This window comes from Schistocerca americana, chromosome 1 (assembly GCF_021461395.2).
Source record: "Schistocerca americana isolate TAMUIC-IGC-003095 chromosome 1, iqSchAmer2.1, whole genome shotgun sequence".
Lineage (NCBI taxonomy): Eukaryota > Metazoa > Arthropoda > Insecta > Orthoptera > Acrididae > Schistocerca > Schistocerca americana.
This window is the reverse complement of record NC_060119.1, coordinates 184,228,414-184,254,781: the sequence shown is the minus strand read 5'-3', so window position 1 is coordinate 184,254,781 and position 26,368 is coordinate 184,228,414. Positions and strand designations below refer to the sequence as shown.

Genomic DNA, 26,368 nt, shown 5'->3' with positions numbered 1-26,368 from the left:
CTGGACTGTTCTTCTTCGTCCATCCTACAAGCCGGATCTCGCAGGTTGCGACTTTCATCTGTTCAGCCCAATGAAGGATGCACTCCGCGAGAAGCAGTACGTGGATCATTGCGAGGTTACTGAAGCAGCAAGGTGTTCGCTCAGAGGTCGACCGGTAGAATGGTACCCTGCGGGCATACAGGCTCTCTCAGTAAGACGGCGTGAGGCCGTCACACTGAACCGAGATTGTGTTATAAAATAAGACTTTGGAGCAAAAAGAATAGGGAATAGTATGTTGTATTGTAATACCTCCGAAACGGCTCGATCGATTCTGATGAAATTTTACATGTATATTCGGTACATCTACATCTACGTGGATACTCTGCAAATCACATTTAAGTGCCTGGCAGAGAGTTCAACGAACCACCTTTACAATTCTCTATTATTCCAATCTCGTATAGCGCGCGGAAAGAATGAACACCTATATCTTTCCGTACGAGCTCTGATTTCCCTTATTTTATCGTGGTGATCGTTCCGCCCTATGTAGGTCGGTGTCAACAAAATATTTTCGCATTCGAAGGAGAAAGTTGGTGATTGGAATTTCGTGAGAAGATTCCGTCGCAACGAAAAACACCTTTCTTTTAACGATTTCCAGCCCAAATCCTGTATCATTTCCGTGACACTCTCTCCATATTTCGCGATAATACAAAACGTGCTGGTCTTTTTGAAATTTTTCGATGTACGGTACTCCGTCAGTGCCATCTGGTAAGGATCCGACACCGTGCAGCAGTATTCTGAAAGAGGACAGACAAGCGTAGTGTAGGCAGTCTCCTTAGTAGGTCTGTTACATTTTCTAAGTGTCCTGCCAATGGGGTGGCCGAGCGGTTCTAGGCGCTTCAGTCTGGAACCCCGCGACCGCTACGGTCGCAGGTTCGATTCCTGCCTCGGGTATGGATGTGTGTGTGATGTCCTTAGGTTAGCTTGGTTTAAGTAGGTCTAAGTTCTAGGGGACTGATGACCTCAGAAGTTAAGTCCCATAGTACTCAGAGCCGTTCGAACCATTTTGTACTGCCAAAAAACGCAGCTTTTGGTTAGCCTTCCGCACAACATTTTCTATGTGTTCTTTCCAATTTAAGTAGTTCGTAATTGTAATGCCTAGGTATTTAGTTGAATTTACGGCTTTTAGATTAGACTGATTTATCGTGTAACCGAAGTTTAACGAGTTCCTCTTAGCACTCACGTGGATGACCTCACACTTTTCGTTATTTAGAATCAACTGCCACTTTTCGCACCTTTCAGATATTTTTTCTAAATCGTAGATCTGAGAATCAGTCGTAATGTATTTTTCATACCCCTAAGGGATAAGGGTGGTAAGCCCGAAAAATTTTTCTTATTTTTTGGACAGCACTTTTTATTTTTATTTTTTCATGATGTGGCATCAAAAAATACACACCACCCTTAATTTTCACCCTTCTCCCACCAATCCCTATTTTTCAATAGTGATTTTAGTAATTTAATAATTTTCAACCTCAGTTGATACCTGAGCAGTTATCACTTGATCAACAGCTCGATCGATTCTGATGAAATTTTACATGTATATTCGGTACGTCTGAGAATCGGTCGTAATCTATTTTTCATATCCCTAAGTAATAAGGGTGGTCCACCCCCAAAAAATTTTCTTATGCTTTGGATAGAACTTCTTACTTTTATTTTTTATGATTTGGCATTAAAAAATATACGCAACCCTAAATTTTCACCCTTCTACCACCAACCCCTATTTTTTAATAGCGATTTTAGTAATTTAATGATTTTCAACCCTGGTCGATAACTGATCAATTATCACTTGACCAGTTATCCCCGCCAGGTGTCTACCGGTGATAGTCTTTCACTATTAGATAGATAGGTAATAGAAGAAAACGTATCAAAAGCAACGACTCGAATATCCCTCTTTCAATCGACGTAACTAGACCGAGAAGTTTAACTAGGTAGCACGCGTCATTCGCCAAACCGACATTTAGGCCTATCGCACACGCATCGATTTTTATCGTACGATCAAAGTCTTTCAGTGGACAAAGAAGTTCCTATGCTCTCCTTTGATCTTCTAAAAGAATGTAATCGTACAATATGTTTACGTGCGATAGAAACCGATGCGTGTGTGCTTGGCCTTATTCATAATGCTGGCGAACACGTTTCGATACGAAATTGCCGCTATGTTTGTATGCTCATGGACGAGCCGTGTATCGGCTGCAATTCTTAAACCCGCGCGATCTATCGTAGAAACGCCAGAACTAATAGTGGCCGATACTGTCGAACTTCCCCCTAAATCTTTTCTCACTCCCTACACAGTTTTCGGCCATTATTATTGTTTGTGTCACGAGCTCCCGCCAACAACGGCTATTGTGTTACAGGTATACACTGTGTTACACGTATACATTATTCTTATAGACCAGAGATAATTTATATGGCAAAACAACGTTTGCCGGGTCAGCTATAACATATAAAGATTTTCAGAGGCGGAAGGAAGTTCGCCGGGTATACATTGTGTTACGCGTACACATTATTCTTATAGACTAGAGATAATTTATATGGCTAAACAATGGATGCCGGGTCAGATATATAACATATAAAGATTTTCAGAGGCGGAACGAAGTTCGCTGGATATAGCTAGTTTAGAAATAAAATGCGTTGTATTACTTATTGGAGGTCCCTCGTAATTCCTAGTGTGCTCCCGTCAGTCACAGCAACGGAAAGCTATGAATATAAGCGTCATTAATTGCTAAATAAAGAGCTGTGTTATTCGATCGAGAGTGTTAACCGACTGGTCCACCTGCATACACGAAAGGATAAGACAACCCAAACCGCGTGCAATTTTAATCGTGTGTTTACGGTACCGCACTGTACATAGACAATAATTATGCTCGTACTTTGTTACTGGCTATACTTGTGGCTGTCAGCCTACATAGGAAAACAAAAGTGTGAATACTTAACTGTTAAGAGTACGGCTGTCGAGAGGCAGCTCGAACCGAGAGCTCTGGCGAGAGAAAATGCGAGGCAGCGTGAGCCAGAGTTCGGTGTCGCTGGGCGGCAATTTCAGCTCCTTCTTCAATCTCCTCATTTCTTCTCCGGCGCGACGCTTCTCGTGCGGGCGGGCTTTCAGTGCTTCTTCGAGTGCTTTGTGTTTCTGAAAACAAACGTTAAGTATTCACCAGGTAACGTTTTCAAAAACTACAAAACTGTAATGGATATTTAGCTGATAGTTTAAAGTAAAAGTGAACGTAAAACGACAAATCTGTATAAAATTCAAACGGACTTTTTGATGGCTGAGTTTCTCCTGACGTATATATCTTTGAAATAACTTCCGGGAATTCATCCAGGTAACACTTTCAGCGCCGCCGATATTTCGGCGGGAGAACACCCCGCCATTTTCAAGGCAAACTGCAACTGCAACTATAATAACAACGAGATATTGGCATGCACGTTCAGCTATTGGAACAGTGTTATTAAGGAGGCAGTTGAGATTAAATTAGCGAGCAACCTCGTTAACAGGGATGGAGGTTTTTGTTTAAACTCTGTTTGGAATCCGGCTCTCTCCCGTGTCAGAAAACAGAGGAGACAGAGTCAATGCTACCTCACCTGCGAGTTCGTAGTCTCACTATCGATATCTCTGAAATTGGTCACATTTGGTGGCACAAGTGTTCAGTGTGTATGTTATCTTTCCTGCATCAGTCCGAGAACCGAGGTTTTAAATTTGTATATACGTCGCTTGTCCGTTGCAGTTTGCCTTGAAAATGGTGGGATGTTCTCCCGCCGAAATATCGGCGGTCGCTGAAAGTATTACCTGGCTGAATTCCCGGAAGTTATTTGAAAGGACTTTTTGATGTTAGGAGGAGGGAAAATGGACACCACAATATTCAGTATTTTCAATAAATTAGGTGAAGTTAATAAGTATTTCAACACTGTTCGGCACTTTTACTGACACTCTTAAGCAGGTATGTTATGACTACAATATTAGTGAATTACAATTGAAATCAGTAAACTCATGCAAATTCCTGGATGCAAATGTTTTGGTGTATATGAAGTGAAGAATGTGAAGAAAACGAAAATTATGGCAACCAAACCTACCAATTCGTGGGATATAGCAGGAGAAACCATGGAGGTAGTGACGACATTCAGTTACCTCGGTTCCCAGATCTCTGCTGATGGCGACTGCAGCCATGAAATCCGGAGACCCCTGTTGCTCGGTAGACAGGCGATGTCAAACCTTGACAAGGTTATAAGGTCCAGAGATATAACACTAGCAACAAAGATCCGTATTGTGAAGGCTATAGCCTTTCCAGTTGTGATGCATGGATGTGAGACCTGGACCATTAGAAAGGTTGAACGGCGAAAATTGACTCCTCGAATTGTGGTGTTGGAGGAAACTTAAGAGTTCCATGGACTGCAAAGAGAACCAACAGATCAATACTGGAGCAAATAAAACCAGATTTCTCCCTGGAAGGTCTAATGCTAAAACAAAAGCTGACCTACTTTGGACACACAATGCGAAGACATGCCTCGCTGGAAAAAACATTAATGCTGGGGAAGATTGAAGGAACTAGAAGAAGAGGACGTCAGAGGATGAGATGGATCGATGGCATCACAGAAGCAATGTGTTCCAACCTGGAAGGTCTACGGGAGAAAATCCAAGACAGGAAAAAGTGGCGTGATTTGGTTCATGGGGTCACGAAGAGTCGGAACCGACTAAACGAATAGAGAGAGAGAAAGATATGAAGTGTAATAATCACATAAGCTCAGTTCTTTGTCAGTATAACTGGAAAACGCAGTCCGTCTGCAAAGAAGACTTCTTACAAGACATTCGTGTGACCCATCCTAGAATATCGCTGATTTGCGTGTAACCAATATCAAAGGGGTCAGCTCTAGCGTTCGATTCCACTTCTCGGCGTTGAGAGTACGTCATGTGTGACGCCACGAGTTTACGATGTGAAGCTTGTAAGCGGCATGGAGGTTCAATAAGAGGAGATTTCAGGACATCACAAACTTGAAGCCGGAGTCCACCTTGTTAGTTGCCCCAAGCATTAGCTTCTGGTTGAAATCTCTTGATCTATAATGTCAGTTTGCGTCAGTTACATTGTGCTAATTATTCCGATTGTAGCCTAAAGTGTAAAGGAATCATATTTCGTACGTACGTGGACTCCTTCATGCGAAATTTTATGTTCATGAATTACGCTTGCGCCGATTACTGTTGCTTACAACAAATAGTGGTATTATTTCTGTCATTTGACTTAAGATTTCCTGTCAGACGAACTCTAACAGTTCTCTGGATTAACGCTATGAGAAGGAAAGACAGCAAATGTACCAAAAATAGCAAAATGTGTGCTCGGCGTTTTCGGGTAGAGGACAAAGTCTGAACGTTAGTTTCGTCAGTTCGTATTAAGCGCCTCTGTTGTGTATTTGTCTGGTTATTCTCCTAGAGGATAGCTAATGAATCTCCACAATGACACTGACGTGCCTTTACCTAACGTGGTTCCATTCGAGTAGGCCTTATTCCTTCTGAGGTCTCTGTAGTAATCGGTTCGCATTAGTTTATAGCACATTATGTGCACCTAGCAGCATATTTGCATACCTGATCAGGTTCATACCGTATTACTCTCTAATGGGGCGGAAGCAAGAGACTGGAATTGGAAAACGAGCTTTAATTGTGGCTCTGAATCAGGAAGGCTGTACAATAGTAACATAAGTTGGAGTAGCCAAATCTACAGTGGTGTACACGTTGCAGCGGTTCAAGCAGATTGGTGCCAATGCAAGTGTTCCGCTATCAGGAAGACCACGAGTACAATCATACAGGAGGGATCAGCCCATACAGACTGAGGTGACAAAAATCACGAGATGCCTCCTTAGATCGTATCGGACCTCCATCTGCCCGGTGTAGTGCTGCAGCTTGACTTGGCATAAACTCAACAAGTCGTTAGAAGTCCCCTGTAGCTGGCCGTGGTGGTCGAGTGGTTCTAGGCGCTTCAGTCCGCAACCGCACTACTGCCACGGTTGCAGGTTCGAGTCCTGCCTCGGGCATGGATGTGTGTGATGTCCTTAGGTTAGTTAGGTTTAAGTAATTCTAAGATCTAGGAGACTGATGACCTCAGATGTTAAGTTCCATAGTGCTCAGAGCCAATTTAGTCCCCTACAGAAATACTGTGCCATGTTGCCTCTATAGCTATCCATATTGCAAAAATGTTGCCGGTGCAGCATTTTGTGCATGAACTGTTCCATAAATGTTTGATGGGAGTCATGTTGGGTGATCTGCGTAGGCAAATCATTAGCTCCAATTGTTCAGAATGTCCTTCAAACCAATCAAATGGTTCAAATGGCTCTGAGCACTATGCGACTTAACTTCTGAGGTCATCAGTCCCCTAGAACTTAGAACTAATTAAACCTAACTAACCTAAGGACATCACACACATACATGCCCGAGGCAGGACTCGAACCTGCGACCGTAGCGGACGCTCGGCTCCAGACAGTAGCGCCTAGAACCGCACGGCCACTCCGGCCGGCTCAAACCAATCGCGAACAACTGTGTTCCGATAATGGAAATGACCGTTTGGCGTCATTGGCGGGAGGCCCCTTGCGGGGCAGGTCCGGCCGCCTTGGTGCAGGTCTTATTACAATCGACGCCACATAGGGCGACCTGCGCGCCGGATGGGGATGAAGTGATGATGAAGACAGCAAAACACCCAGTCCTCGAGCGGAGAAAATCCCCGACCCAGCCGGGAATCGAACCCGGGCCCGTAGGACGGCAATCCGTCACGCTGACCACTCAACAATCGGGGCGGACACTGTGTTCCGGTGGCATGTGCACTGTCATCTATAAAAAATCCATTGTTTGGAAACCAGAAGACGATGGATGGCTGCAAGTGGTCTCCAAGCAGCGGACTATAACCATTTCCATTCAATGATCGGTTCAGATGGACCAGAGAACCCAGTCTATTCCACGTAAACACTGCCTTGTTGACTCCATTCGTAGAGTTTGCGCCACATTCTAACCCTACCACCAGCTTTTACCAACTGAAATCGGGACTCATCTGCCCAGGTCACGATTTTTGATACGTCTAGGGCCCATAAGATACGGCCACGAACCCAAGAGAGACGCTGGAGGTGATGTCGTGCTGCTAGGAAAGTCACTCGCGTCTATCGTCTGCTGGCATAGCCCATTAACGCCAAATTTCGCCGCACTGTCCTAACGGATACGGCTATTGTGTTACACGTATACACTGTGTTACACGTATACATTATTCTTATAGACTAGAGATAAATTATATGGCAAAACAACGTTTGCCGGGTCAGCTATAACATATAAAGATTTTCAGAGGCGGAAGGAAGTTCGCCTCGTTTCACGAGGTGTTGCTTGTCTCTTAGGACTGACAACTCTACGAAAACGCCGCTGTTCTCGGTCGTTAAGAGAAGGCCGTCGGCCACTGCGTTGTCCGTGGTGAGAGGTAATGCCTGGAATTTGGTATTCCAGACACGCTCTTGAGACCGTGGACCTCGGAACTTCGAATTTCCTAAATATTTCTCAAATGGAATGTTCCACACGCCTAGCTCCAACTATCATTCCGTGTTCAAGTGTGTTAATTCCCGCATGCGGCCATAAAAAAAATATATGTGAAATCATATGGGACTAAGGTCATCAGTCCCTAAGCTTACATACTACTTAACCTAAATTATCCTAAGGACAAACACACACACCCATGCCCGAGGGAGGACTCTAACCTCCGCCGGGACTAGCCGCACATTCCATGACTGCAGCGCCTGAGACCGCTTGGCTAATCTCGCGCGGCTGCGGCCATAATCACCTTTACACGTGAATCACTCGAATACAAATTACAGCACCGCCAATGCACTGCTCTTCTATGCCTTGTGTACACAATACTACTGCCTTCTGTATACGTGCGTATCACCATATCATGTCTTTTGCCACCTCGATGTATGTACAGAGTAGACATCAGAGGACTTTTACTGCATCTGTAATTCGCGAGAAAGTAAATTTGTAGTATGCGATCAGCCCCAGTCTGTCTCAACAGTGCAATGCCGACTCTGTGATCAAGGTTTAAAGGGGCGCATAGCGGTCAAAAAACATTTATTACTCAAACAAAATAAGGTGATACGTTTGTAATGGGCACAGCAAAATAAAGGTTGGAGCGTGCAGCAATGGCCCAAGGTGTTATTCACGGGCGAATCTACGTCTGAAATATCTGGAATCTATCGACGAACGTTTGTTCATTGACTTCGTAGAGATTATATGAAGAGTAATTTCGTGATGCCGACGGTGAAGTATGGTGGAGCGTCGGTCATGGTGTGGGGATGTTTTGCAGGTGAAAAGTCGGTGATCTAGTGCTAATTAATGGAACATTAAAGAAGTATGGATATCACAGGATACTGATCACCGATCAATGCAGTTTGGTCTGGCAAGCGACTTATTAATCCTGGGTTTGTTCATCAGCAGGGCAATGATCCGAAACACGCTTCTTAATTGTGCGGAGGAATGTCAATAGAAAACAGGAACGTGAGGAACTGAAGAATATTATTTGGCCAAGTAGGTCACCTATCACAAATCCCGCTGAACACTTATAGGATGAACTAGACAGGGAGGTCAGCAAACTGAGGTCATCTAATGTCGAAAACCTGTGAAATAATTTACAGACATGCTGGGCTGCAATATCTATAAAACCACTACAAAATCCTATCTCCAGAATGCCAAGAGTTTGTGCAGCTGTTGTATGGACAAAGAGTGGATTCTTTAAAGGGGCTAAAATATAACCATATTGTATTGTACTTAATGATAGAAAGAGAAAATATTAATTATTTTGTTGGTCTATTTAGTTCTTACGGTGTGTTTGTACAATGAAATACAGTATACAGCTTTTCTCACGGGCGACCGAAAACTTTAGACCGGTGGTGCAATTGTTTTGTCACATTCGCTACGCAGAATAAGATCAACGTGTACTAGAGCGCAATACAGTACTATTAAAACTCAATGTCTTGAATGACTCGTGATCTCCCAGTGCCTACCGCTACGGATAGAAACTTGAAATTTGAAGAGAGTATTGATCTTATACTGGAGGCGTCATTTTAGAAGGAATTTTACGGAAGTCCACGCCTAGGGGAGTGAAATAGGGGGAGTAAGGTTTTTTGAAAATATATCACTATTAAGGCAAATTTGAAGCTAGACCTACGAAAACTGGTTCGATCAGAAATAAAGAAATGCGTGTTTCTGTATTTTTGGAAATTTATCCCATGTGAGGTGAAACAGTGGATGAAAGTTCTGTTCTATGGACAAAGAATGGAGTCTTTGAAGAGGCTAAAATATAACCATATTGTATTGTACTTAATGATAGAGAGAGAAAATATTAATTCTTTTGTTGGTCTATTTAGTTCTTGTTCTGTCACATTCGCTACGCAGAATAAGATCAACGTGTACTAGAGCGCAATACAGTACTGTCTAAAACGCAATGTCTTGAATGACTCGTCATCTCCCAGTGCCTACCGCTACGGATAGAAACTTGAAATTTGAAGAGGGTATATTGATCTTATACTGGAGGCGTCATTTTAGAAGGAATTTTACGGAAGTCCACGCCTAAGGCAGTGAAATAGGGGGAGAAAGGTGCAACGTCCCCTTAGAAAAATTTGTGAATTACTGTGCTGGTAAACCCCTTACGTTATTTGATTTTCAAACAGCTGAGCAAAACTGAATGTACTCAGACATTACTCTCTTTACTTATTCTGATCAACACTAAAGTGACACACAATATTTTTTAGCGCAACGCAATCTGACTTTCAAAAATCCCTACTAAAGAATGGCCCTGACTAACAATAACCTACACCTTTCAGGAATCACTTACCTCACAAGAATCTTCGTTACTCGAACTACTGCAATACAGCGAGCGCCAATACTGCCAGCTAAATAAAAGATTCTAACTACTGAAGTCACTAACTACTGATAGGCATATTTAGCAAATTAAAGATTTTGATAAAGAACAAACAATCTATTTACCTTAATAGTGTTCAAAAGTCATTATATATATATATATATATATATATATATATATATATATATATATATATATATATATAATCAAATTTACTGTCTCTGATGGACACACGTCCAGATCATCCACTCTCAAAACTCCGCCATCTCTCTCCCCATATCCACCACTACTGGCGGCTCATCTCCAACTGCGCAACGCTACGTGCAGCCAACTGCCCAACACTACAATAGTAAATTCCAACAATGTAAACCAGCCACAGACTGCACACAGCACAGTCAGTGATTTTCATATACAGGGTGTTACAAAAAGGTACGGCCAAACTTTCAGGAAACATTCCTCACACACAAATAAAGAAGAGATGTTATGTGGACATGTGTCCGGAAACGCTAAATTTCCATGTTAGAGCTCATTTTAGTTTCGTCAGGATGTACGCTCAATGGAGCACGTTATCATGATTTCATACGGGATACTCTACCTGTGCTGCTAGAACATGTGCCTTTACAAGTACGACACAACATGTGGTTCATGTACGATGGAGCTCCTGCACATTTCAGTCGAAGTGGTCGTACGCTTCTCAACAACAGATTCGGTGACCGATGGATTGGTAGAGGCGGACATATTCCATGGCCTCCACGCTCTCCTGACCTCAAACCTCTTGACTTTCATTTCTGGGGGCATTTGAAAGCTCTTGTGTACGCAACCCCGGTACCAAATGTAGAGACTCTTCGAGCTCGTATTGTGGACAGCTGTGATACAATACGCCACTCTCCAGGGCTGCATCAGCGCATCAGGGATTCCACGCGACGGAGGGTGGATGCAAGTATCCTCGCTAACGGAGGACATTTTGAACATTTCCTGTAACAAAGTGTTTGAAGTCACGCTGGTACGTTCTGTTGGTGTGTGTTTCCATTCCATGATTAATGTGATTTGAAGAGAAGTAATAAAATGAGCTCTAACATGGAAAGTAAGCGTTTCCGGACACATGTCCACATAACATATTTCCTTTCTTTGTGTGTGAAGAATGTTTCCTGAAATTTTGGCCGTACCTTTTTGTAACACCCTGTAGATCGCTACATGGCATTACCAACATAAAAACCTAAACAGCCTACTTACAAAGGCTTTTTGAAAATATATCGCTATTAAGGTAAATTTGAAGCTAGACCTACGAAAACTGGTACAGTATTTTGTTTCTCGATCAGAAATAAACAAATGCGTGTTTCTGCATGTTTGGAAATTTATCCCATGTGAGATGAAACAGTGAATGAAAGTTTTTAAATAATTTATTATTAAAGAACTATTGAGACCTACTAGACAGCGTTTACCATCTACCATGGACTTAACAGTGGTTTACAGAGTACGGATGTACATTTAGGTGCCAGTTCAAGTGCAGTGCTGAGTATTGACATGCAGTCGCGTTCACCTTTGGCTGAAACTCGCTGTCGACGACCTCGTGGTCCAGCTCCCTCTGGAGGTGTCGGAGGACGGCGGCGTCCAGGAAGGACACGTGCGCCGGCGGCGGAGGCGTCGCGGGCGTCGCAGACGGAGGCGGCGCCGAGGCCACGGAGTTAGCGGGGGTGGGGGCGGGCGCCGGCGAGGGGGCGGCGCTGAACGAGGGCCGGGCGCTGGCGGCCCGCGAGTCCAGCGGCAGCGCCGACACCTGCGTCTCGCCGGGCTCCGGCATCCCCTGGAACTCCTTCTCGGGCTCCCGCGAGCCGTCGCGACCCTTCTTTCCGCGCTTGCGCCGTTTCCCCCTGCGCCGCGGGACGTCCTCGTCGCCGCTGCCGCCTGTCGTGTCCGTCAGCACCGTCGACGTCTCCGGACTCGGCTGAATCTTGTGGATGGGAGGTAACTGCAACTAGCGAGCGAAAGCAAACACCCCACTTTAATACACCCGCCACAGAGCGACTTGGAAAGCACGGGTCGCTGGCTGTGGTTTGGAGGTACTGTCGTTGGCTATTAACCCTTAGCTGTTGCTAGCATGCCTCTCGCATTCCGGCGTTTGTTACGGCTCTTCAAATGCTGACGCTTGTAGAGAGACGGCTTTCCGGCCAATTTCAAATACCGGGTGATCAAAAAGTCAGTATAAATTTGAAAACTTAATAGACCACGGAGTAATGTAGATAGAGAGGTAAAAATTGACACACGTGCTTGGAATTACATGGGGTTTTATTAGGATGGCGTTCCACCCTCTAACAACCCTACCACAGTAAAGGTCAAAATTTAATGATTGTGGTGTTGCTCACACTGCTAAATACTGCATTTTCGGGCAACAACAGTCATTATGTGGCAGGTGTCATTTCATGTAATAATCAGAAAACTAGGCACACATCTTTTTGTGTTTCCCACGCTGGTCTCGTCGTAAAATCATGGCTCAATCGTTGAAAATCTAGGTGGCTATGATTCCAAGTTCGAACGCAAAGAGGCCTAGGTTTTATCCTGCTATATTCAAAAGTTTTGTAGATGCGGTTCTCAAACCATTCTTGAAGATTACACTTTCGCAGGACAATGGTGATGTAAAAAAAAGCAATCAGCACTCCAAATTTAAGTTACACTTCCTTTTAATTGCTTTTATTGCAACATCACGTAACACACAAAACATCACTTCACAATACAAAACATACTTGAAAACATCTTCCTCACATTTTACAAGCCAACTATAATATGAGTCTTTCCAACATGACGTCCAAGATTTGACCTTCTCGAGGTCCGACTCTCTAACAAGTCAACAACTAACTAACTATCGCTTACGCGCCCAAAAACCAGAGTTACAAGTACATCAAAGATCGTAGTGACAAAAGAAAGAATACACATAAGAATAATATCATTGCAATATAAACATATCGATGTATCAAAAGTGAAATCAAATCTGAATGTTGTCTCAGAAATATGTTAAGTACTTAACAGAAATACAGTAGAATATTACTGGTATCGAGAGGTTCAGGTGAGGTACCATAATGGTTACGTAATTCAAGTACCATTACAACTCCATATTGCTAGACGCGTGAGAGACCTCTTGCGTGCGTCGTTTGGTGATAATCGTGTGCTCAGCCGCCACTTTCGTCATGCTTGGTCCCCAGACCTCAGTCCGGGCGATTATTGGCTTTGGGGTTACCTGAAGTCGAGAGTGTATCGTCATCTCTAGGGATGCTGAATGACCACATCCGACGCCAATGCCTCACCATAACTCCGGACATGCTTTACAATGCTGTTCACAACATTATTCCTCGACTACAGCTATTGTTGAGGAATGATGGTGGACACATTGAGCATTTCCTGTAAAGAACATCTTTGCTTTGTCTTACTTTGTTACGCTAATTATTCCTATTCTGATCAGATGAAGCGTCATCTGTCGGACATTTTTTGAACTTTTGTAATTTTGGTTCTAATAAAACCCCATGGCCAAGCATGTGTGTCAGTTTGTACCTCTCTATCTACATTATTCCGTGATTTATTCAGCTTTCAAATTTATACTGACTTTTTGATCACCCGGTACTTATCATCCGATTTTTTCGAGAACAATGAGACGAGTAAATTTGGTTTTCTCACATCTTACAGTCTGATATCTTCACTCGATAGAGAATTGAAATCATTTTCATTGTATGCCGTAGTTACAGCGCTGCCTCAAATTAAGCAAAACACTGGACGAAATTTTAAAGAGGTCGCAGAAGTAAAAATGCTTTGCGTAAATTTTACGTATGGTTGATTTCAGCTCATACAATGCAGTGAATGAAATGTAAATAACACATCAGAATTTAATTTAAAATTGAGAGCAGAACGATGTCTCATTTCGTTCACGAGTAACTAGATTTTATATCCGAAGAACGGTTGCGCGCAACGCGCCCGTTCACTTCCTTGCGCATCGCAATTCAAGATATTGCAACCAAGTTTTTTTTTTACTTTTTACTTTTTTGGAAATGATTGCACGCAATAAGGCACATATGTTGCAAGATAAATACTCTAAACATAAAATACTCGAAACATTTTGATTCGCCGAGATATGGAGGTAACTCGTCCGCAGCAGTCAGAAGTCGCCAGCTAAGGATTCACTAAGACGTCTATAGCACTAAAGGAAAATCCAAGCAGCGCTCGCACTCACTTCGACAATACCTGGGGAAACGCGAAATAGGACGCGTGTACATGCCCACAGCAGCGAAATGGTTAACACTTACCATGCTAAGCCCTTAACTGCGTGCCACTCCCTGTGTGCTGGCTGATTTTTTCTATTTACATCAGACTTTAAATAGCTGTAAAGGACGTTTAGTTAGAGATACATAAAAACTACAGGTATGGTTTAAAACTTTAAGGTTTCAACTTTACATGGGTTAACAGTCATCTGTATGGGGCATATACTGTTTCCAAGAAGTGATGCGGATTTCTCCTCGATTTTGCGAAAATAAATTTTTGTCAAAAATTTATTTTTACTACTTTATTCAATTTAAAGAAGAAATAAATTTTGGAAAGCGATCATTTGACATTGAAAAGACATTCATTATACCATTTGCACATAAAGCATAGCTACATACACATAAGCTATTTTGTATAGTGAACCACAGTGTGATAAAGCTTGAAGCACGGGGTGACACACAAACCTACATTACACTCACTGCACTCATAAGAAGTATCTTTCCTCCCAGCTTTCCCAGTAACGTTATTTTGTTTTCCACTATACACTACACAACGTCTTTGTGCTTTCTTCTTCCCTTCTGCCATTTCCACATGGTTCGGAAAATGTTTCTGCGACAATCGAGCAATCGTTGCAGTTCCATGAGAATCCTCAATTCTCTCTCCTCTCTGTAACACTAACGCAGTGCAGACCTCCTGTATAAACTTAGGAGTGCTCAATTTCTTCTCATTGATGCAACTGTGCAAAATACAACCATTGGAAACTGCCATAATTATACAGTGGAAGGCAAGCTTTCTCCCACTTCACTGTTTTGTAATCAAGTGCTCCATATGAAAGACACTGATCAAAAAGGTCTACACCAGCTTTAAGTTTGTTGTAATCCAGCACTGCCACTGGTTTCAACTTCTCATTGCCTTCTCTTGTAGCAACAGGCAACATTGAGGATGTGTGCCTGGTACTTATCATCCACACATCCCTCTTGTCTTTCGATCGCAATGCTAGCACATCGTTCTTACGGTGAAATATTTGTTCACCCTTTTTGAGTTTACCCTCTTTGAGAGCCTTGGGCAATCCTTTTCTGTTTGGCATTACAGTCCCTACAAGACCAGTGTTGGCTCTAGCCAGTTCTTCGGCTAGCTGAACACCGGTGTAAAATCTGTCAACATATACAGTGTGGCCCTTACCTTGTAGTGAGCTGAGCAATCGCTTTACCACTGCAGAAGCACTGTCGTCCAGTTTATCGTCCCTTCCGTGGTAAACTTCAAAGTTGTATATGTACCCAGTTTTGGATTCTGCAAGAATGTATAGCTTCATGCCATATTTGTTTGGCTTATTAGCCATATAAACTTTGAAACCTACACGCCCTCTGAAAGGACACATACCTTCATCGATGGTTAGCGCTTCACCTGGCTGATAACTTTCTTTGAAATTCCTTACCAAATCATCCAGAAGAGGCCTGACCTTATGAAGGGCATCAAAGTCTACTTCACCTTTCATTTTTTTGCTTTTAATTGTCATTTATGTGGAACATAGACAAAATATTCAGAAATCTGTCCCTTGGCATAATATTGGGGCAAAAATTGCAGCTAACCACTGGATCACTACACCAGTGACTGGCCATACTTGGCCTCTCACTGACTGACATGTGGAGGATAATAGCCAGAAACGTCTTTGTTTCAGCAATTGTTAGCGTCCTCCACTGCTTGAATCTAGAACTGGGCCCTAATTTGTTTTGTGCTGTCAGTGTGGCCAGCTTCCGTCTAGCATATAGGTTTGTTTGTTTGTTCCTTCATAATTGAAATAACCCTGTCATTTATAAAATGAGAAAAAAATCTAAATATTCACTAGACTGACCGAGTCCTACATTATTCAGCACACCATGAGACCTGTAAATAACAAAATGTTTGGTGGTTGATCCACTATAGTCCAGTCATCCTGTGAAATGTCACTCAATCTTGGCCTCGTTCAAAGATGAATGGGGGAGAACACAGGCGGTGGCTCACCTTCAACTGACGACAAATCTGTGTCTGAAATAATACAGAACGTAACAGAACAAATCGCAACATGAACTGTCTTGTTCTGCATCGATTTAGTAAGATGTTAGACTTACCTGGACTATCGTTATTTTCCGGCATTTCGTAATCACTGTCACTATCGAAATCCGAAAAATCATTATCAGTAGGTTCAGCAAGTACGTCTTCAATCATATTTTGACTAAAGTTCAGTCTTGATCACACCATTTATGTTTTAATGATATAGGTAACCGGTTTCGGTTCTTTTTACAAAACCATCATCAGACCTGTGGATAAATTTTAGGAAATACTAGAAACCAATCTTTAAATAAAATGAAAGTGACTAATGATGTCAAAATTTAACAAGATAAAATAAAATTAATTATACCCATGGCTCCCTTAGGATGGTAGGCGGAGCTCTCCTCGCTGCTACGCATTCAACTGATGGTTATGAGTGCTGAGCAGTTATGAGTGCTGAGCACGAGCTTAAATATGCAGAGGCTCCGCCTACTTCCTGTTACACTACTTCACAACTGCCAATCAGCGTTCATAATATGACGCCATCGTCAAAGTATAAAAGTAGGAAATACACTAATAACATCAAATTGATTCATTTAAATGTCTGATTAACAGATAGTTAGTATGTGTACATCTTATTTATATTTTGGATAAAAACAGTAAACTACGATGTGTAATAGTTGTGCCCTGTATGGGCAACCTTAATACTATTGCAGTGTCAGTTACATCAAAGATGTGAAAGTCCTTGGAGTTGTGGTATATATCGATTATACCGAGTCGCCTACATCACAATTGCATCTTTGTTGGATGCTGCAGAATCGTCTTGCTTTAACTGTAGTTTTCACAGCAATATTCTTTATAGCAGTAGGGTAGAAGCCAAGAGTACGTTAATGTCAATTTAATAATTTTTTTATATATGTTGTACAGCATATTTTACATACATAGCTTTTGCCATGGGTATAACTAGTCTTATATTTTAAAAAACAAAAGAGTAGATGCTTTTTTCATAAAATTTCGTCAAAAAGGTCGTAATAATATTTTTCGCGAAAATCTAATTGTTCATTGAGCAGCATTGATGATTTGGTTTTCAAATGAGCATATATCTCGATTTCTTCTAGGATATTCAAAAGTAAGCCTTTATTTGCATAATGAAGAACTTGAAAATTCTGCACTACTGTCCCCTCAGCATGATTATTGAATGCTATATGATGGCCGAATACAGACTTTGTTCGTGAGGTACCCGACGTATGTTCTTTGTACCTTACTGCAAAATTTCGACCTGTTTGGCCGATATATATTTTCTCACAGTCTCTGCATTGGATCTTGTACACTCCTGATCTGATAGATTTTCCATTATCTTTACTTACGGTATGTCTTAATTTTTGTTGTAAAGTATTGTCAGTTGTAAATGCTATTGTTATTCCAGAATTTTTGAATAAATTAGTAATTCTATCTGATATGTTTCCCGTATATGTCATCTTCATATATTTTGGATTACCTATTAGTGGAGTACTTTGTGATTGTTGCACTTTATTAAAAATGATATCTACCTGTCGTGTGTCGAAAGAGTTGGTTTTTGCAATTTGTTTTAAGATGGTCATTTCCTTTTTGATTTCATTAGCTTCTAGCGGTAATTTTAGTATTCGGTGTATCATAGACCTAAAAAATGCTTTTTTATATTTGTCAGGATGACATGATGTGGCATTAATAATAACATCAGTGGTTGTAGGTTTCCTGTATATGGTGAAGAAATGTTTCCCATTGTTATTAGTTATAGTGAGATCTAGGTAGTTAACAGATTTTCGATTTTCATGCTCAACCGTAAATTGTAACTTCGGATGCATAGAGTTTAATTTTATAGCAAGTTTCTCAATTTCATCTTTTGAACCATTATAAGGCAATAATGTATCATCTACATATCGCTTGTAATATATGATTTTATTTGCGAAATCAGGGTTATTTTTCAGGAATTGCGTCTCAATGTGGTTCACGAAAATGTCTGCAACTGTCCCAGCCAAAGAATTGCCCATCGCTAAGCCATCTTTCTGACAATAGATTTTAGTATTAAAAGAGAAATAATTGTAATCTAAAGTGCATTCAAGCAGTTCTACAAATTCGATTATTTCGTCTTTAGTCATATTTTTGTATTGTACTAAGTTATCCCTAATTATATTAATCGTCTTATTAATGGGTATATTTGTATACAAATTTTTAATATCTAATGAGGCGAAACTTGCGCTAGTTGGAATGTCTATATTGTGGATTTGTTGTGCTAGTTCATAACTGTTTTTGATACTAAAATTACTGTCATATATATAGAATGCTTTCAAAATTTTATTAAGTTTCATATTTAGTTTATATGAAGGACTACTTTTGTAGTTGACAATAGGTCGTATAGATTTCTTTTTTTTATGCAGTTTAATCAGTGATATAAATTTAGGTATGCAAATAAAGGCTTACTTATGAATATCCTAGAAGAAATCGACATATATGCTCATTTGAAAACCAAATCATCAATGCTGCTCAATGAACAATTAGATTTTCGCGAAAAATATTATTACGACCTTTTTGACGAAATTTTATGATAAAAGCATCTACTCTTTTGTTTTTTAAAATATAAGACTAGTTATACCCATGGCAAAAGCTATGTATGTAAAATATGCTGTACAACATACATAAAAAAATTATTAAATTGACATTAACGTACTCTTGGCTTCTACCCTACTGCTATAAAGAATATTGCTGTGAAAACTACAGTTAAAGTAAGACGATTCTGCAGCATCCAACAAAGATGCAATTGTGATGTAGGCGACTCGGTATAATCGATATATACCACAACTCCAAGGACTTTCACATCTTTGATGTAACTGATACTGCAATAGTATTAAGGTTGCCCATACAGGGCACAACTATTACACATCGTAGTTTACTGTTTTTATCCAAAATATAAATAAGATGTACACATACTAACTATCTGTTAATCAGACATTTAAATGAATCAATTTGATGTTATTAGTGTATTTCCTACTTTTATACTTTGACGATGGCGTCATATTATGAACGCTGATTGGCAGTTGTGAAGTAGTGTAACAGGAAGTAGGCGGAGCCTCTGCATATTTAAGCTCGTGCTCAGCACTCATAACTGCTCAGCACTCATAACCATCAGTTGAATGCGTAGCAGTGAGGAGAGCTCCGCCTACCATCCTAAGGGAGCCATGGGTATAATTAATTTTATTTTATCTTGTTAAATTTTGACATCATTAGACACTTTCATTTTATTTAAAGATTGGTTTCTAGTATTTCCTAAAATTTATCCACAGGTCTGATGATGGTTTTGTAAAAAGAACCGAAACCGGTTACCTATATCATTAAAACATAAATGGTGTGATCAAGACTGAACTTTAGTTAAAATATAATAATTAATTGATCACTGTTTTCCAAAAATGTTTACCAAAATTGTACTTCTTCAATCATTTTTCGAAGTTTTGCATCCTCATCACTCGCCATTGTGAGTAAAAAGAAGATAAACAAGCTAAAACCAGAATACTAGCGCCAAAATCAACGGTAAACAAACGACAGGACACCACAGAACACGTAACATACGCGTGAAAAACAAACGTGAATTCGTTCGGAAATACATACGGGTATATCGCATTACCTCACTAGGTGCTGCGTATCTAGCGCTAATATGATGAACTACAAGCATTAGAGGATATACAGGTTGTAGCGGGAACGCTAACAATGCGTTTGAAACACTAAAACAGTGTGGAATGCGGCGGGACGTAATATTACGTCGGATGCATTTTCTTCGTTTCCGCCCGCGACGTAATATTACGGCAGCCGCACGGTAAGTGAATAAAACACCATGGGTTCTGGGTTCGATCTGAGCACTACTTAGGGTCTGAGTATGATTAATCAATTACGGCAGGACGAAGATATACGGTGTTAGAAGTCATCCTCGTTTCGCGCCAACGGGTCATGGACCCCCCCCCCCCCCCTCCTCCCCAGCGCCGAGAATACATTTCAGCAAAGCTATTTACATCTTAAAACATTTTTATTAGGTCTATTACTCATCTACGTAATTGTTCGGAACAAATATTGCAATTCACTTTAAACCAACTTCCCGAAGAGCTAGAGTCTTGAAACTTTTAACGGAGCACAGAAGTGGATGACAATGCAATGTTAACTCTCCTTCTTGCCTGGTGTATGGCGGAGGGCACTTTATTTAACATTATCGTTTCCAGACGAGTTAGAGACCTGAAAGTTTCAACATAGCTCAGAACTCACTGACAATGCAATATAAACTCATTTTCTTGTCTGGTGTGGGGCGGAGGGACTTTGTTTACTACTATCATTTCCCAGGGTCCTAGACACTTGAAATTTTCAACATAGCTCAGAATCAATGACAATGCAATGTTAACAGGCTTTCGTGTGTAGTTTGTGGCGGAGATACTTTGTGTACCAGCGTTATTTCCCCCTTTTTCTGTCCCACTTGCTAATATTTCACGGTGAAAACGGGAAAACGGTTACAGGTTAAGTCCCTGTGTGAGCTCGATTCCCTATAATTTTTATCTTCGAGTTCTTTTCGTGAGATAATCGTAGGAGGAATCAATGTAGCGGTTGAATCAAACGAAGAGAAACTGAAATAATCCTGAAATTTACTACTTGTCGAAGTAAGTACGAGTGCTGTTTGGATTTTCCTACAGCGCTAGGGACGTCTAAGTGTATCCTTAACTGGCGACCTCTCATTAAAATGTTTGAAGTCGAATGAAAAATTTGAAACAATCGATACTAAAAAGCATAAAATGATCAATTGAATAAAAATCTTTTATAATATAACATGTTTTTTAAAAACGAACTTAAATGTATAAAATAATTTCTCCTAGCTTCATACAGATTCCTAACCCCATACAGATATCCTCAAAATTTGTGCTTGTGAATTTTCAATCACTATTACAATACTTACAGAATTTAAAAGGAGAAACATGGGGTGCAAACAATACATAATTGATGCACGAATAGTTCACCTCCTCACTATTACTGTACGCGCCCCACGTTTTCTGTTTAAATTCTACAACTAATTTCATAGCTATTAAAAATTCGCAAGCAAAAATATTCAGTAATATCTGTACGGAGTTAGGAATCTGTATGGGCCTAGGAGAAATTATTTTGTACTTTTTTCGTTCGCTTTAAAAACGTGTTATGTTAAAAAAATATTAAGTCATTATTTATAAATACGTTTTTAGATAAATCCCGGAGAAAAAAGTGGAATGAAAATGCTAAGAAATTCTATAAATAAAATTACGTGCTATGTTTGGCATGGGATACGTATCTATTAATAGCATGAGGGCCCGCCCCTAGCTTACGGTCTAACCACCAGCGCAAAGCACAACATCGTGGCAAAGGCACAACTTCACAGGCCGACTGTAACAGCTGTCAACAACAAATCCAACACACATCGTGAGACGATATGCACAACTGGCAAACTACACTGCTGGCCACCGTAAATGCAACACCAAGAAAGACAAGAGGTAGCACAACAAAATTTATTTTGTAGATAACACGTTGACCAAGTATCAAATGATTACGTTTACAGACGTCTGTGACATGTGGTTCCTGCCAGAATCAGCCGCCATTGTTGGAGATGACCGCTGCCACACGTCTCGGCATTGAGTCAAAGAGACGTTGGATGTGTTCCTGGGGTACAGCAGCCCAAGCAGCTTCCACACGTTGCCAAAGATCATCTGGTGTGGCAGCTGGGGATGTAATCTGGGTCGCTCGTTGAGCAACCATGGACCACATGTTTTCTATCGGCGAAAGATCCGGAGAGCGAGCCGGCCAGGGAAGCAATTCAATCTGGTTATTGACGAAGAACCTTTGGACAATGCGTGCCACGTGTGGTCGCGCATTGTCCTGTTGAAATATGGCTGTGGCCGAGCCCTGAAGGTAAGGAAGGACAACTGGCTCCAGTACCTCGGATATGTAGCGCCGGCTATTTAAAGTACCGGCAATGCGTACTAGAGGCGTGCGAGAGTAATATCCAATACCGCCCCATACCATAATACCCGGTGCAAGACCAGTGTGGCGGTGCATAATGCAGCTGCCCAGCATCCTCTCTCCACGGTGTCTCCACACTCGAATCCGACCATCGTAGTGCTGCAGACAGAAGCGTGCCTCGCCAGTAAAGACAACGTCATTCCATTCTGCCGTCCACATCCGTCTGTCATCACACCATTGGCGACGGAGACGTCTGTGGTTCTGCGTCAATGGTAGACGAAGCAATGGACGTCTTGCGGACAGACCACTCTGCTGTAAACGGCGTCGAATGGTACGCGCAGACACTGGATGATGCGTTACAGACGCAATGTGCTGTGCTATGGTTCGGGATGTCACTGAGCGATCCGTCACTGCCATGCGCACAATTTGCCTATCAGCACGTGCAGTGGTGCACCGAGGTGAATGCGATCGACCACGTCGGTCCGTCGTACCCTCCTGCATCCAACGGTCACATATCCGCATTACAGTTGTTTAGTTTCGTCCAACACGACTAGCGATTTCTCTGTATGATAATCCACAATCTCGGTAAGCCACTATCCTTCCTCTGCCGAACTCGGATACTTGATCAAAAGATGTTCGCTGTTGTCTACGAGGCATAACTGATCGTCTTGTGAAACAACCACAAGGTAAACACACGTGCCGAACGTACACTCGTCGAAATCGCCAACCCTTAAATGGCGTTATGAGGGGGCGCCACAGGCGCGCGTGATGTGCGTCTGCGCTGAAATTCTAATCAGTTGCATATCTCATCGCTGCAAACTCATGGTGTAAATTTCACTCGATTCGGATACTTCCTTCAGGGTGTTGCATTTACGGTGGCCAGCAGTGTATAAGGACTTGAGTAAGGCGAGACAGAAGGGGAAAAGCGCTCATCTAGGAGAAAGTAACAGAATGACTGGCTTCGTAAACGTACGTGAAAACGTTTCGCGCCGAGCGGTTCTAGGCGCTTCAGTCCGGAACCTCTCTGCTGCTATGGTCGCAGGTTCGCATCCTGCTCCTGGCATGCATGTTTGTGATGTCCTTACGTTAGTTAGGATTAAGTAGTTCTAGATCTAGGGGACTGATGACCTCAGATGTTAAGTCCCATAGTGCTCAGAGCCATTTGAACCAAAACGTTTCGCTTCAAATACTCGCCCTCATACCCATGTGCTTCTCTAATTTTAGGACTAATAATTTTCAAATATTATATTTCTCTGAACTGCAGTCTCTTGCAACTTATGATAAAACGATGTGTTACACACTGATATAAACGACTTTCAATTTTTATATTAAAATGTATTTTCTGCTGTTGTTATTAAAAGCGGTAGTGAAACCATTTGTTTTTTGGGGCAGGGGGCGAGACAGATAGTAATAAACTGTGACCACCTCCAGAACTGAACCTAGATCCACGTCTGTGCTGAAATTTTCCCGAAATCCGTAAGAATCGGTAAGGACCAACGACATGGCGATGCAGAAAGCAGTGGAAACTATTGCACTAAAGACACACAACGATTATCCACAGGAAATGTGGTCTGTGTCTGCAAAACCTGTCGTGATGTACCCTCCACTGGCAAAAAATTGCGAATTAGTCACACGTTCGGATCTTTGGGAGGCAGAATTAGGTCCGCGAAACGGTAAAAATTAGGGGACGGAGCGCGGAGCGTCGAAAGTTTGAATTTGATAAAGAACCTACAAAACCTAAAAAATCTAATGCTAAGTCTCAGTCTAGATATATTTATACTCAATGAAGTAAAATGGAAAGAAGATAAGGATTTCTGATTAACTGCTCTTTCAAGTTCTTATGCCGTATCTGATAGTTACGTCACTGGTGAACCTCAAAAGTTTCTTTATTCTTCCTGAACTCTAATTTTTTTGCATATAATTCTTTGGTTTGTTTTACTGTTAGCTCAGTATAAAGATCGAATGATATAAAGGATGAGCTACAATCCTGTCTGAGTCTCTTCTCAATTACTCTCTCCTTTTCATGTTAATTTACTCTTACGATCGGTATAACTCTTCGGTACTTTCTTTACTTGTTCAAATAAGTTGGCAGTATCATTAGGAAGAAATGGAGTAGTATTAAATTATGCTTTTAGGACGTTAAACTCCATTGAATGCATTATCATCTCCATAACATTCTTACAATGTTTCTCCTACTCATCTTCGAAATTAGGTAATAAAGTTAACGCAGCCAGTTCACGAGAGTAGATTTTTCGGAACAAAATCTGTGTGGTTACCGCCCCACATGCAGCCGATAACTGGCACTGGAAATAAGGGTAGAAGGGTAAAAGGACGGAACCGGCAGAATTATAGGCCAGTATCCCTAACATCGGTATGCTGCAAAATTCTTGAATGCACTCAAGTTCGAATATAATAAATTTCCTTGAGACGGAGAAGCTTCATAAATCTGCATGGAGTTAAAAAGCTTCGCAAGAGCGTAATTCAGATTGCCATTTTTTTCGCACGATATACTGTGAATCGTGAAAGGAGGACAACAATTACAGTCTGCTTCCCAAACTTTAGGAGAGCATTCGACACGATGCCCCACAGCAGAGTGTTAACGAACTTACGAGCATACGTAACAGGTTCCCAGATATGTGAGTGGCTCGAAGACTTCTGAAGTAATAGAACCCATGTAAGGCGTCTGGATTTTACGGACCATACATGAGCTCAGTCCATAACGACAGTAAGATACAGTATGAGATCCTCAAAAAAACTATATTATCGACAAGAAACAATTGCAGTAATCTCATGTACCAAAAACTAACAAGACAATATCTATCAATATAAGGACAGGGGCATGCATAAATAAATTCAAATGAAACGCGTTTTGGAGACGAACCGAGCTCGTGGTTAATGGCATTGGAAAACCCCACTTAACAAGAGGACGCCGAGCTTCAGCACAGAAAGGGATAAGGCCAGAACAACACATTATTGCTTTTAACGTAAATATGGCCGGGACCAAGGGTAAGTGGCTGCACAGCTTTAACAGGGCTAGCGGCGACGCGGCAAGAAAAATAAAAATTCACCTCTAATGAGACGATGGTTGGCCGAAGCCATACTGGGCGACATGGTGGGGAGAGCTCCATTATATAAAAGCATTTTGAGAACTAAAAATTTGAAGATCTCCCTCATCTCATGGTGGACCACACAAGTGTGTGTAAAATAGCGAAGGCGGTGAGAGCTTAGCATCTGCAAAGTGTGGACGATATGCTTCACGTATTGTGGCGACAGATAGCAAAGAGGTAGTTAGTTATTCCTGTGGGAATTTTTGTGGGCAATGAAATTGTATACGTCACTCCAACCCTTTCGACTAGGGAAACATTAACGTTCTACGGAACACAGGAAAGTTGAGACCGAGTGAATTCGGTCAAGGCCAGAGTAGGGAATTAGCGTTCCAGATCCAGCACGAAGACAAAGCCGCTGCAGATCCCGATTGGTAAAGTACCATCGTGCATTAGACCACCGTACATGTTGAGTCGAGATTTTGCTCACTGCAACCTCCGTACACTTCGACCATTGAATATCAAAAGCTAGGATACTAACCTACCCTCACATTGAGTACATGAGACTTTTTTCATTGGTTTAAAAAGGTAGGTTTATTCTCCACCAACTTAGTGCATTGACCAGCTATGATATCGTAGAAGTAAATTTAATAGATGAATATTTTTGATCATTCTTGCCTGTGAGGCCATTTTCATTTGTAGAGATAACGATTTAATAATTGCCAATTCAATATCTCCAAGAGTTAAACATTTTGTTATTGAGTGAGTGTTGAAAGTAATTGAACATGATTGTTGTGTACCACTTGACCCCTGAAAGCACAGTTGATAAATTATATGTGGAATGAAAAAGCGAACAGCTGTTTGTTTTTCTAGAATAGATCCCAAACTTTCACTTTTATTAATTAAAGCATTCTATTTACATGACAGCAGCATTTCTAATTCAATTGTTACAATCCGCACCTAATATTAGCTACCTTACAGGGCCAGATTCATATCTATACGTATAGAATGTCTGTTTAACACCGTGGGCTTGAGAAGACAGTTCAGATGCATTATCCATTTGTGTGTGTATATATATCTTACACCCAGTACATTGTCCTCAACAGCGAGTGTTCGCCAGAGGCCAGGATAACGATAACGTTAGGGGTGCTCCTG

General features: G+C 41.4%; 1 protein-coding gene across 1 annotated transcript in view; it reads right to left on the bottom strand.

Annotated features, from left to right (window-relative positions):
- LOC124614995 (lysine-specific demethylase 6B) overlaps window positions 1-26,368 on the bottom strand; it is a 142,574-nt gene that overhangs the window by 29,233 nt on the left and 86,973 nt on the right. The window contains exons 4-5 of the mRNA XM_047142994.1: window positions 11,440-11,874; window positions 2,968-3,160 (exon numbers count right to left, since the gene is read on the bottom strand). Coding sequence (XP_046998950.1) covers window positions 2,968-3,160; window positions 11,440-11,874 — 628 coding nt within the window. The remainder of the gene's footprint in view (window positions 1-2,967; window positions 3,161-11,439; window positions 11,875-26,368) is intronic.